Raw genomic sequence first — 14,803 nt, forward strand, 5'->3', positions numbered from 1 at the left:
TTAACAGTACAGCACTCTCATACAAGCAAGCGCCTGTATTTTTCCGATCCAAACCGCTGGCTATGAGCCCTTTATTTTTCTTTTTCTTTTTCTTTGTATTTGTGCACACAGTCATTGCCAAAAGTAACAGCTCATACCAATACTGCCTGTATCTCCGATGAGAGAGCCATAGCAAACTTGCCTGGTGTATTAATTGCCCTAAACAAATTGTTATCAAAATTTACAAGTATAACCTTAAAAATAGTTTTTGAAAAAAGGTAGCTCTTCAAGTATCACCAACACTATGACTAACATAAATACAGAGAAACAAAATACTCCTCAAAATACGAGGCAGAGGTTGTATTCCTCTGTGATATATTTAGCATTCCTGTAAGCCAATGTAACATAATGCACAGTTTGAACATTAACACTGCACTTAACACTGCGGAAAATAAAACACTACTTAAAACGTGACTCACTTAAAATGCGCACACAGAAGTTAGACCTAAATAAATGTTTGAAAACTGTTAAATAAATGTTGGAAAACTGCTCCATAAGATTAAATGTGAATGTATTCAATCTGAAAATTCATACAAATGAACTGTACTGAATAAATGTGCTGGATTAAAAATGTTTGCGCTATGGCAAGACGCGTCAACATTGAATGACTAAATTTGGCTGTCCAGAATTAACGTTGAAGGTATCGACAGTCTTTCTGATTCGTTTTAATTACATTGTGACTATTTTTTTGAAATTAATTAAAATTTTTATTCAGGATGTACAGTATGTAACGTGCGGCACGGTTAACACGTCCGTCTCACAGTACAGAGGCCCAGTGTTCAGATCCAGGCTCTAGCCTTCCTGTGGGGAGTTTGCATGCTCTCCCCCTTGCCTGTGTGGGTTTTCTCCAGGTACTCCGATTTCCTCCCACGTTCCAAAAACAGGCATGGTAAATTATTTGAACACTCTGAATCTACACCCAGGTGTGATTGTGAGCGTGAATGGCTGTTCGTCTTTGTGTGACCTGTGATTGTTTGGCAGTCAGTTTAATGTGTAGCCCTGCCTACTGCCCGAAAACAGTCGCCTGAAACACTCCCGCGACCCTCGTGAGAAGAAGCGGTTCGGCTAATCAATGGATTGATTTATTTGATTGATTGATTTTATTTTGGGGCCCATTCAACAAAGAGTGATGTCTCCAATTCATGTCTGCCCCATTCAAACTGAACAACAGGTATCTGCAACATCACTTCACCAAGGAGAAATAATGCCACTTTTGTCATTCATGTGTGCGGGGTTTCTCGCTCCTGATATCTACAAATCGGCAACAGAGGTGCAACTGAATTGGAGATATCTTTTGCTCCAGTTTGAGATATCAATTGCGACTTCTAATGTGAATGGAACACTTCCGTGATGTGACACGCATGCGCACAAAGCGCGACATCGAGTGACATGCACCAACAAAGCTACATCACGTGGCACGGTGTTTCCGGAAGTGTTTACATACAGTAAGTGAACATGATACTCCATGTAGGGGCTCATTTTATCATCACATTTTGCCAGAGTAGCGAGGCGGGAGGAGGTACAGATATTTGAAAATGTACAATGACTGACAGCCACAAGGACTTACCATATATCCATCCAATTGCGATGGACTGACACACTGAAAGGAGGAGAAGGTTGTTGCCACTACAGACATAATGGTCGAAAAGCTGAAGGAAATATAGGCCCCCCTGGAAGAAGATAGCGTTGACAGATCACAACAAAACATTTGCGGTCATTAAAGCAAATCGGCGGGCCACTGTACCATCACTTGATAACTTAAATACACTGAGCACAAAAACAACGCGATAATGAAAAGAGCCCTTCTCTCACCTCAGTGACGAGAAGAAGACCAAGGAAGAAGCAAACGGAGCAGAGACATAGCAGCAACAGCTCTCGGCGATAAGCCCTCCGGAAAACAGTCGGAAACATATCTGTCACGGAGGTCATCAGGCACTCCAAGCTCACAAACTAACAGAGCAAAGATCCATTAATACAAACCAGAAACTGACCAGAAGTTCCAGAAGCACATTTTCAACACACCTGTGTATCAGCTCCCAGCAGGATGACCATGATAAAGAAGCATATGGCCCACAACTGAGGTAAAGGCATCATTGCCACGGCCCTTGGATATGCTATAAAAGCCAGGCCAGGTCCTGCATTTAGACACATAGTCCTCAATATTAAAAACAACAACAACAAAAAACACTCATGCAGGTGTAACCCAAGCACGGTCTCAATATCCACAGAACCATTTCAAGAACTTGACACATTGTCCGTCTTCATAAGATGATTCAAAATGTCAGCACTGGTGTTGACTAAAAAACTTGAGAAACATTCGGCGTTGTTATCATTGAGCAAATGCTCTGTATAAGTGAGAAATAATCATGAGTTATACTTGGATTCTTACCAGAAGCGGCCACTTCGGATATCGGCAATCCTTGTTCATAGGACATGAATCCCAAAACTGAAAAGATGGCAAAGCCCGCGACAAAGCTTGAGCCACCATTCACCAAACATAGAACAAATGTGTCTCTAAGGGGAAAAAATGAAATAATTATCAGACAACCAACTTACAGGTACTTGACAACACACTGTGCATCATTTTATCTCTCTATCTAGCTAGCTAGCTAGCTGGCTATCTACTTGTGATTTCTCTCTCTCTCTCTTTCTCTTTTTCAATCAGAAGCTGTTTGTTGTAGTACATATCTGTCACCACTAGACAGCAGACTCCACTCTGTGAAGTTGGGTGGGAACAGTATAAAGGTGGAAAAAAATGGCATTTCCTTGTTGAGAGTGAAGAAGCTTCTCTATACATTTCATATACAGCATAAAAGTCAACAAGTTTCTCAATTGTGGGTTTCGAAGGGAGAAAGAAGCCATTTCAACAATATCCTGAGCAGTTGGACTTTGGAGAGCAATGACCTTGAAAAGTCACATCCGTTCTTTTTATAAACAACTCGGAGCGTAGACCTTCATGTGCTAGGAATAAAAATATTGTTGAAGCAGAAAAGGCTAAACAGACAGAAAGTGGTGACCCGAGACAGGAAACAAACAGGGAAGAGAACTCACTTATAACAGTTATTAGTAAACTCGTTGTAACTTCCAAGAGCTGTCAAACTTCCCTGACAAATCCCAAAAGAGAAGAGGACTTGTGCTCCTGCATCCATCCAAACCTGGGTGCAAAGGTCAGAAAATGAAATATGAACTTTACATTGATGAACAAAAATGAAAAATAAAATGTGAATTTAAGATGATACACTAGATTTAGCCTATGCAGCTGTTTCGGCATCCCATCATGGTACTTGGTTGATTAATGTATTTATTTATTTTCGCCTGGCACTTTATTACTTACTTGAGGGTCCACCAACCTTGTCGGGTCAGGATAGAGGTAGAAAATGATGCCGTCCATGGCGCCGGGTAAAGTGAGTCCACGAGCCAACAGAACAACCAACATTACATAAGGGAAAGTGGCTGTAAAGTAAACTACCTGTCAACAAGAGACACGTGAGGGTTAATACTCGTAAAATAGGTTTGAATAGTTGTATCTAATAAAAAAAGGATCAGGGCTAAACTGTGCTCAAGGCGCAGTAATAATCCATTTTTTTCCCTACAGAGCGGAACTAGGCCACAGTTGATTGCATCCCAATGTTGGAGGATTACCTCTGCTGTAACCTTTTCGTCAGCTTCCTGATCTGAGTGTAATCGCATGTCTTTTTCTGAAACTCATATGCGTGCATGTGTTTACAGAAATAAAGAGTGTTACCTTTCCAGTGGATCTCACTCCTTTCCAAACACAGAAGTAGCACAGAATCCAAGCCAACAAGAGACACAAGGCTAGCTCCCACCTCAGGCTGCCAATCTCTTCTATCCCATTGGATATACCCAGAACTCGTCTCCTTGAAACAAAAACATCACAAGCCGACATGGTCAAACATGTGACATATCATGTTCTGCACCTAACTCAAGAGTTAAGAAATTTCAGTTCAGACAATTACGCCTTTTCTAAAACAGCTTGGTAAAGAAGTACTATGTTCAGGACACCAACATGAGAGTGGAGCACTCCAGCCAACCTGTAAACAACAGCGAAACAAAACAAACACCTCATTGTTAATGTTACTTCAGGCCAGGAAATTTGAAACTCCTAATGATCCAGGAAAAAAAATATTTGGTGTCATGACTTCTCTTTTAAATGATCTTTCTGCAGACTTTTCTAATCCGTTTATCCTCACTAGGGTTCCGGGGGGTGCTGGAGCCTATCCCAGCTATCTTCAGGCAGTAGGCGGGGGACACCCTGAACCGGTTGCCAGCCAATCGCAGGGCACACATAGACAAACAACCATTCACACGTACACTCACGACATGGGACAATTAGAGCAGGGGTGCCCATTACGTCGATCCTGATCTACCGGTAGATCTAAGACAGGTCCCAAGTACATCCGAGGAGTGTCGAGGAGAAAAAAAACAAACAACCATTTGTGTATCTTTGTACATGTTAGTAATATATTTTTTGTGTTAATGTACGCTGCACCCTAATCATCCTATCAGTCTCATTTTCACAAAAAAATGTTTTAAAAATAAAATAAAGCAGGTAAATCTTGAATTTACGATGGCGCGTGATTACGTCACCGGAAGTTGTTAGCGCTCAGCAGTCTGCAATTGCAGCTTGTGATCAGAGCTGTTGTGGTCTATCTATTATCGTCATTATTCTCATTCAGAGTTTGCTTCATGTACAATTCACAGAGGGCACGGGCAAAGAATAGGAATCTAGGAGGGCCCAGGGAAGCACTTTAAAATGGTCCGTGTGAGCTACGATAGTTAACAGGCTGCAAAAGTGCATCGCATGCCTCAGTTTCAGGCTGTTTCTCATCATGGCGTGCGTGCGTGCATGAGTGTGTGTGTGTGCGCGCGTGCTGGTAAGGGTAGATCCCGGGAGGTTAGTTGATCGAAAAGTAGATCTTCGGTCCAAAAAGTGTGGGCACCCCTGATTTAGAGTGTCCCATTAACCTGCCATCCATGTTTTTGGAATGTGGGAGGAAACTGGAGTAGCCGGAGAAAATCCACACAGGCACGGGAAGAACATGCAAACTCGGAGCCGGAATCGAACCCTGCACCTCTGCACTGCGAAACCGACGTGCAAACCAGTCGACCAGCGCGCCGCCTGGCTTAACAAATATTTGATTTAAAAGACACTGAAGTGCATCAAAACCAACCGAATTGATTGATTCTACTTTAAAATATATCAAGCTCCCTATTGATTCGTCTTTTATTGGAGAGAGATACTGTATATTTCGGGAAATGCCACATTTACAGTTATGACAAGATCATTCATGACATGTCACACAGGGACGCACGCACAATCGGGGTTGAAAGGCGATCTCCAACTGCCCACATCAGATGTGCAGCCGACTACATAATCCGCACGGGCAGATCTTGCACTGTGCCAAACTGATTTTCCACATAGCCAATGGAGGAAATGTACTCAAATGCCTATCCGTAGTCATAATATATATGATGATGGGCAACGTCACGCTCATTGAATGTCACCTGTATCACAAGCTCCCCAATGACATTTTTGATATTCCAATGTCTTTTTTGACCTTGTCTCACATTCCGCTCAGCACATGTATGCTAGCGACTGAAGTGTTGACAGGAAGATGGATGATTCGTTTCCCACTGCTCAACGGACTTCGAAACAAAGTAATTTGTGTCACTGTACCCATGAACAATTTCTGAATGTTGTTGCTCGTTAGACCCAAAAGTATTCTGAAATGCAGCTTTGCTACACTTACAATGGTGGGTTTTTGCATCATTAAATCTGATTGTTAGAAATGTTTCAGTTTTGAGGGTGCACAAGGACAGTTCTTATTGTGCAATAAGGATTCATATTAGTGGTAGTACAAACCCAACTCCAATGAAGTCGGACGTTTTTTTAATCATAAATAAAAACAGAATACAGTACTGTACAACGTTTTGCAAATCATGTTCAACATATATTTATTTGAATACACTGCACCACACACTATTTTTCATGTTCAAACTGATAAAAGGTATTGTCTTGAGCAAATAACCATCAACAACCAATCATAGCTCAGCTTTAGAAAACAGGTGAGCCGTGATTGGTCGTCACCTGAACCCCGAGCAACTGTGATGTCATTTTCAGCTGACAGATAGTGCCAAAATGGCCACCCCATGAGATGGCGAAAAACGATTGGATTTTGCTGCTTAAGTCGTATTCGGCAAACACAATATTAATCATAATGCTGTGTTTAGACGAGTGGAGGTGTATGCAGTAGAACGTATTGTAAAGAAAATGTTGTAAGCCTTAAGTAAATAAGTATTCAAAGAATATTTAATTTGACAAAAAATAACAAATTTTTGAATCATCAGTGCAAAGTAAAAACAACTTATTGGAATCATATTACCAGTATGCCTACTTAATATATTGCAATTTTTTACTGAACTCATAACAACTGCGTTAGGACTACAATAATTCATCTTTGAGGTTGTTTTTTTTCATGAGTGATTCTAACTTCATTCTCTTCATTAAGATGTCCTGTTATGTTTGACATAACAACAAGTTGACTTGGTGTGTTGCAATGTCCAACACAAACAATGTTGCAAAACCTTTCCTGACCCCAAGTAGCTATTTGCACAAGCGTGTAGTATTTTGTTGTCCAGCAGTGAATGCACAGGTGGGAGGCGAGTTTACATTCACGAGGGAGATTCTTTTGAAATGAAGCAGCCAAAAAAAGTTCCCATACTCCCCTTGACAATAAGCTTCTCTTTGTGTTCATTATTCTACAACATGGACACTGATCTCTCAATCAGCCACTGGCACACCGCACTTGGCCTTGCTCAATGTAAGATTGCTTCTCGGACAAAAGGATTTGGCAGATTTAGACTCATGAGAGGATGCTCGTTTTTCAGTCAGAAACAAAGAAACACTTGTATTTCAAATAGTCTTTCCCAAATATGCTGAATCCACAATAACTGAAAATAATTCTAATTGAATCGGGTGCATTAAAAATGGCTACTGAAACTTTATGAACTGCCCTGATGTACTATAAATCTCTGTATAGAGTATCATGACGTTGCAAATGTGACATTCATTAAGTATTCTGCATTAAATTATAGCAGTTAATGAGTCTCTCAACATGCAGGGTTCCGCAAGGGTCGATGCTTGGTCCACTTTCATCTAGTCCTCACGCTATCAATGGGGTTTTACTTTTTGCTTGCTAGTTAATGAATAACTTTTTAAACGTTATTCTTAATGGGATGCTAGAAGCCCTTCCTGAATGTTCTGCACTTCTGTTTTCTATGTCAGCATTATCTCAAGCACAATAATGTTGAGCGCAGGACCCATAGCGAGGCTCAATGTCACGACTGATGACATTTTCTTCCCACATAATAGTTGCGGCTAAATCAGTGATGCAGTCAAGTTGCAAAACAAAATTTCACACAAGTCAACCTAAAATAACAATCAAAGCCAAACCTACTTTTTTGTTTTCAAAATTGTAGATCCATGCATATGCATATGTTGCTTAATTGCCAAACATTAATACTGGAGTTTAAGAGTCAATGGTATCGTTAAGGCAGGATTCTACAAACGGGCTTTAGTTTTAGCCGTCACATTAAATCCGCAACCAATTTACCTCTTTATAAATGGCAGCAATTGCAAATACCTGCTCACACGTCCACAAAGGCGAAGCTTTGGCTGCAAACAGTGTTTGATATTTCAAAGATCGTTATATGACATTTTGGTAACAATCTATAAAACATCCATCCATCCATCCATTTTCCGAACCGCTTGATCCTCACTAGGGTCGCGGGGGGTGCTGGAGCCTATCCCAGCCGTCTTCGGGCAGTAGGCGGGGGACACCCTGAATCAGTTGCCAGCCAATCGCAGGGCACACAGAGACAAACAACCATCCACGCCCACACTCACACCTAGGGACAATTTAGAGCGTTCAATCAATCTGCCATGCATGTTTTTGGAATGTGGGAGGAAACCGGAGCACCCGGAGAAAACCCACGCAGGCCCGGGGAGAACATGCAAACTCCACACAGGGAGGCCGGAGCTGGAATCGAACCCGGTACCTCTGCACTGTGAAGCCGACGTGCTAACCACTGGACTACCGGGCCGCCCTCTATAAAACAGTAATATCATAAAATATAGCAACGTTTGATCACAATTAAATGATACAGTTAATGAGTTAAAGTTGTTGTTGAAAAGTAATACAGTAACCCGGATCGAATACATTAAATACAGATATGTGTCCAGACGTGACATTGTGGCCTCTGGCCATGCATATTTAGATCCTAAGTTGTATTTTTCACTAAATAAAACCCTGTTGGATCGTTACTGTACCCTATGGGTTGCCTCATACCGTTGCACAGTACATGTGCAATATTTTGCACAAAATACCACTCAAATACCTCATACCGTTGCTCACGACTGCACCGCTGAATGTACAGTACAACACCCTTCCAAATTCGACTACAGATACGGAAGATATCACCTATATATGTTATATGTTTAGCTTAAAACTTTGTATCATAGACAGGTCGACTTTGACACTAGTCTCTGTCCTGAACATCTGCTGAAGTACTTAAAACAAAGAATGTAGTGTGAAGTTTAGATTCTATTTTCACTTGGTTAATTAACAGCCCCCCGAGGGTTTTCTTGCCTCCTCCACCTCGTAAAAGTCCCTGAAGGCTGTCAAGTGCCTTCGAAGAGGAACCCTAATCTCAAGATTTGTGGACCAGCAGATATGGTCTGTACTTTGTCAAAATGCCAAGATCGAACTACATTCACCTTTCTTTGTTTCTGATTTTTACATAAGGGGAAGGACTGCCCGCCCCTAATTAATATAATTAACATACTATGCCTATATGTACGTGTGACTGTAGTTGCTCGGGGCTTCCTGATGAAATCTGAGACTCACAGGAGCCCGAATCGATTCGTGTTGTTTCACACTTGTGCCCTGAACGTTCAGTAAAACATCTTGCAAGAACTTCTCCATTTCCAGCCTCTCATTTTCGCACATCAACTCAGCCCGAATCAAACGAACACGCGGAGGACCTGGGGAAGTGGAGAACGGACGCTTCCCCCTGCTTGATCATCCTCCAACAATACTCTTTTTTTTTTCAAACTTAGTGGTGGCATTAAAATATACATTATTCACTTATGCACTCCTCTTGCTCGAAATTTGCTGATTTTATTTTGCATTGCTGGATGCCACATGGCCATCAGCAACCACTTTCGTGCCAAGATAGGAAGTCTTTTCATTGGAACAACAAATAGACACCTTGAATCCTAGCCTGCACTTAATTAAACATGGTAGACAAGATTGGGTGAGCTTCTCTTGTTGTTCCTGTTTTGCATTATTTGTGTTGTGTTGTGCGGGAGAAATTTGAATAGCTTAACTTTTGCTTCAGGTCATGACATTTTTGTGGCCCAAATTAATAATACATATTTCAAAATGTACTTACTCCCAGAATTCTGTTGCAGGAGTTGTCGCATTCGCAGCTGCTGTCCAATTGGATGACACATTCTTCTTGTCAAATTCAACACAATTATCTAAGGAAAGAATCAGATAAATGTTGCAACAATATAATAGACTTAGTTGGCCAAAGTACAAAGTATTAGAGACAGATAGTATTTGATATGCGCAGCACGATACAATTTCTTCACATAGCCTGCATGTGTTGATAGGCGCGGTTTACCTGTGTTCCAGAGATTTCTGCAGCTGGCCCACGGAACCTCAGCACTGAAGGACGAGAAGAGATAGAAGAAAGCCCAGGCCTGGATGACAATGTACGACACGGCAGCGTAGGCAATCACTACCTGGGTTGCATAACCGATCCCTGGGGAGACAAGGTGACTCGTTGTATGACAATCTCTCATCTTGCATGCCCATGTTAACTGAATGCCACAAGGTTCAGGATGTTCAGGATCTTCCTGGCTCATGAGACGGTACGCTCCAGAAAAAGATACCACGTCAACACGTCAGAGGAATGTGGTTTCGTTTGGCCATCAGTTGAATGGACCACCTTGTTCTCTATGTTTGATGCAGTAGTTGCCAACAAACCCCAGAGAAATACCAAAATAATGTGCTTCTCAAATCTATTACGGTGGAACCTCTGCTTAAGAAATTAATTGACTTTGGAAGAAATTTCTTTAGAAAATTTTGTAAGTAGAGACGCGTTTTCCATGTAAATTCCCTAATTCGTTCCAAGCCCCCCAAATTTGGACAAAAATGTTTCATAAAGTATAAAATGTTACAATTAGATCATTGCATGATAAATGAGAGTTGTGCATAATGTAAAACACAAAGAATAGTTTCAAGAATAAAAATGATGGTCATTTAACTTTTAACTGCGTCCTCGTCGTTTTTTGCTCTCTTTAGTCCATGGTCTCTCTCAGAAATGGTTTTTGCCTGGCGTTTTGTAAAGAACTCATCCAAGGACGTTTGCTTTTATCGGCTTTTAACAATCCCTCAAAAATGTCCAAGGCAAACACCAGCATAGTGAGCGATCGCCCGACCGGTGAACACTTTTTCTGGGTGATTCGCATTTACGTAAAACCTTCGAAACACCTCCTAGGCAAATGACAAGGATGCTGCGTTGACACTTAACATCAATCTACAGTACATAACAGTACACACAAAGTCACATAGAAGTCCCTCTTAGCCAATGGGATGCCAGGATGATGCTCGGTAATAGCCAATGGCAGAGCAGCTATAAGTATGTTGCATTCATGAAAGTCGGAGCTGCGAATAGCAGAACAGACTTCTATTTTTACATTTCGTATCTTGACATTTCTTTCGTAACAAAGGCAATATTTTCCTGTTGAGGCGTTTCGTAACTTGACAATTTCGTATGAAGAGACGTTCGTAAGTAGAGTTACCACTGTATGGACTTACCGAGATATCCTCATTCCTTCCTGCTTGACTGCATGTATTGCAGTTAGAAAGCCCCGAGTGATAGCCGAGTGGCATGTTTCTTTGGCAGCGCGAGCACGGACAATGTGCTGTTTGGACACTATCCATCATACATCATCCCGGCGCTGTAAATAACCTGCCAGAATCACATGTCACAAGCTGAAACCAGCTTCCAACAAGCTCACTATTTATGAGGGTGAACGTCTTCTAAAAACAAGGCTAAGCTAGTTTAGTTATTTCCATAATCTTGTCAGGTATTAATAGCCTATTAAAACTTTGATGTGTTCAGTTGGAAGGAATGAACTTGGGCAGCATGCCACAGATGGAAAAGTCAAAGGAGTGTTGACAGACTTGCACGTCGTCGGCTTGTTAAGAATAGAAAAAATATCTATCGACTAAAGCGCGGCCAAGACCACTCGCTTCCTCTTTGCCCACTATTGTGTGATAAACTTCCCTTGTGAATTTCAAACAATGAAAAAGTGGATCAACTCTTTTTATAAGGCCATGAGGCCCACTAAATCCATCCACCACTTCAACTTTGCCCAGCAATAAATATTATTGCAGATGTGCTAACCACAAGCTCCCAGGTGTTAACTCAGTCCCAGGATCCAGGTCTGTCCCGCCACGTTATTGATGTGACCCGTGAAAGCAAATCTCATGCGACTTGCACGATTCTTCCAAAAAAACTTCCAAAATTTGAAATGGTCATATGTAATAATTACAAATCTTCAGATATTGCAGCATTTGTTTTGTTACTAAACCCTGTTTTACTGTACAAATCAAACACATATTAGTTCATCTGATGCTTTCAGCACCTCGATGGCTGCACCACCGGATTAATCGGTTTTTGCAATTTTATTTGACTGAATATTGTAATCAGCTTAAAACAAAAAGTACGGGGAAGTACATTTCAGAGTAAACTGAGACAAGGTCATCATTATTCCAGTATACTGACTTGTTGTGATATTTTTGCTTGGGGTGCGCCGTAATATTTATTTATTGCTAATGTAACATATTTACCTCGGTTCTATTGAGGCTGGGAAACATTGCACCAGACCAGTGCCTCTCAACCAAAATTCAATATTGAAAGATATATTTAACTCATTCAGTACCAGCCAATTCTGGACCATGTCTGAAAAGACGTTTAAAAACGTCTTTGGGAGTGAATGAGTTAAATGAGTAAAGATTGGCTGGTTTACCAGGTTAGGGTGTGCGCCCCTCCTATTATCTACGATGACAACAGGGATATGTTATACTGCCCCACCAATTTCGGTGACATTTGGGTTTGTAGCTTTTGCATCATCCCACTTGAAACACAAAGGTACACAAACAACAAGCGGTTGCATAACCAGCACGGGTAATGAATCCTTAGAGAGAAAGATAGAAGCAACTGATCATCCTTCTAATGTGAAGCTGTTTCCCCTCGGTGGACTGAACGTTCCACTCCGTCCCACTGCACCCTGCAGAGGCAGCGTTCTGGTGGTGTGCATCAAGCCAATGAGGGATATTCTTCTTAAGGTTCAAAACAGGGTTGGAATGAATGCCTGTACTTTTAATGGCAGTCACTTAGCTGTAACCTTTTCTTGCTGCCCACCGTCTCCTGGCCAACAGCCACATGCTGAGAAGTAAATGCGGGACACTCTCGTTCTCCTCCCTTGTCGTTTGTTAGCATGTCTTGTTCTGACTGATGTGTTCAATCCGGAGTTGTTTTCAGAGTTTCCAGCGGTACTATTTTAAAGTGCAAAATCAACCATGCCTAATTGCGGCCATTTGCACTGAGTTGGGCATGTGCGGTGGAGAACTGCACATGCTTTTTTTGGAATAATAACGATATATTTTCCAATACCAACATTATATAATAGAAATGCAGTCAATGAAAGTAAAAAAAAAACCATGAATTTAAAAGGCAGCATAAACAGAGGTACGGTGCCCGACTGCTTAGCACAGTTCTGAGGTCAGGGGTTCAAATCTGGCTTTGGCCCTTCCTGTACGGACTTTGCATGCTTCCTCCCACATTCCACAAATGTGCATGTGTGGTTCATTCAAGACTCTAACTCAGGGGTAAGGAACTCGGGTCCCTCGAGAGCCATATCCTGCCTGTTTTAGATCTCTCTCTACTTCAACACACCTGATTCAAATGATCAGCCCATCAGCAAGGTCTGTAGAATTTTGAAACCATCATGATCAATTGAATCAGGTGTGATGGAGTCGGGAGAGATCTGAAACAGGCAGGATTTTGCTCTTGAGAAACCGGAGTTCCCTGCCCCTGCTCTGACTTCTCCTTCGGTGTGAACGTGTGTGTGTGTGTGTGTGTATGTGTGTGTGCGTGTGCTTGTTTGTCTGTACATGCCGATATATGCATGACCAGTCCACAGTTTAACCCGCTCTCACCTAAAGTCAGCGACATCTATGTGGCGGTCTTGCAATGTTTTAAGCAATGAAGTCAAGCCCCAAATTTTCTATGTGCTCCCCAGTTGAAACATGGCATTTTGATTCATGTTGCATTTGTGGGAAATGAATTCGACAGCAAAATCCACCCTTTTATATCTATCTCAGGAGCTGGACATTTTGCCACTTGCTGTCAACTGAAAATGACTTCATATTGGCTCAGTGCTCAGGTAGCGATCAATCACAGGTCAGCTTGCATGACCAAACTCAGAAAACAGGTGAGCCATGATGGCACATATTCTTTATGCTCTGCAAAAAAAAAAAAAAAAAAAAAAGACAAATACTGCCGTTGTCGTTTTTATTCACATTTTTGGGTGTTTGGAACGGATTAATCAGATTGACATGATTTGCTATTGGAAGTATTCCCTCGGATTCCATAGAATTAGGTTTTAATCGTGAATACAGTGACCAATTTGAAGTACGGTCACAATGTACAGTACCTCAAATGAGTACGAGCAAACAAATCACTGATATACAAAATCAGCGACCCTAAGCACAAAATACTCTTTTTGACAATGGATTTAAAATTATTAAGATTGGAGTGATACATTTAACGAACCACCTCACAGTTAACATTCCGTGGTGTGGAATTTTGTGTGGTAATCACGGGGATGAATGGCTTGTCATTTAAGACTCTCCCTTCCTGGTGTCTACATTCCCTGAGAGCAGGCCAAGGTATAGAACGTTTCACACCACTTCCATCTGCAGACTTGGTGTAACTGAAATATGCCCGCACTTGATTTATATCTTTGTTGGTGAGAAACTAGTCAGCATCCGTGTTGCCTTCTGCCATGTTTCCAGCATTGTAGGCTTATAAAGTTTGATGTCTTGTTTTTCTTCTGAGGCATGTCTTATTTTATTCGTGGTCTTCTTCTTTCTGCATTTCTTTGTTGTTGCGCAGCACACTGGATGGCCCAACAATAGCAACTGTGCTACTCTCAGAGGCGTAAAATACGGTAGTAACGACAATTAAAATGTTAAAAGCACTTAAAATTTTATCAATATTATTCCATAAACTGTTTCAGCCATTCGACTATCACAAATTCTTCTCTGAAGTCTAATTTCAAAACATAGTGTCTTTTTATTTACTCGTATAATGTTATGATTTTAGGATCATGTTTTGTTCGTTGTTTTATGATCCTTTTTATTTCCAGTGTGACCCTCATGTTCCTTGGCATTCAATCATAACTGTAATAAAGGTCAATTATGAAAAAAAGTAGACGAAAGGCCGAAGTTCAATGTTCTTATCATTTTCATTTATGACGATAGGACAAGTAGGGCAAGGAGGGTGGCCCACATCAGTACACAAAATACAAAATCCAAAAGAGGGTATTACGAGTATGTATTTGATATCCTTAATATATATTTAGGGAGTTTTATGTTTTTCTCCA

General features: G+C 41.2%; 1 protein-coding gene across 1 annotated transcript in view; it reads right to left on the reverse strand.

Annotated features, from left to right (window-relative positions):
- The window catches only part of LOC147201168 (sodium- and chloride-dependent GABA transporter 2-like), a 36,738-nt gene that overhangs the window by 15,681 nt on the left and 6,254 nt on the right, over positions 1-14,803 (reverse strand). Inside the window, exons 6-14 of the mRNA XM_086117917.1 lie at positions 9,748-9,888; positions 9,514-9,601; positions 3,785-3,917; positions 3,374-3,508; positions 3,091-3,194; positions 2,429-2,553; positions 2,062-2,174; positions 1,852-1,989; positions 1,607-1,709 (exon numbers count right to left, since the gene is read on the reverse strand). Coding sequence (XP_085974043.1) covers positions 1,607-1,709; positions 1,852-1,989; positions 2,062-2,174; positions 2,429-2,553; positions 3,091-3,194; positions 3,374-3,508; positions 3,785-3,917; positions 9,514-9,601; positions 9,748-9,888 — 1,080 coding nt within the window. The remainder of the gene's footprint in view (positions 1-1,606; positions 1,710-1,851; positions 1,990-2,061; positions 2,175-2,428; positions 2,554-3,090; positions 3,195-3,373; positions 3,509-3,784; positions 3,918-9,513; positions 9,602-9,747; positions 9,889-14,803) is intronic.

The sequence above is a fragment of the Hippocampus guttulatus genome, chromosome 8 (genome assembly GCF_054856545.1).
Source record: "Hippocampus guttulatus isolate MCC_2025c chromosome 8, RoL_Hgut_1.0, whole genome shotgun sequence".
Classification (NCBI taxonomy): Eukaryota; Metazoa; Chordata; class Actinopteri; order Syngnathiformes; family Syngnathidae; genus Hippocampus; species Hippocampus guttulatus.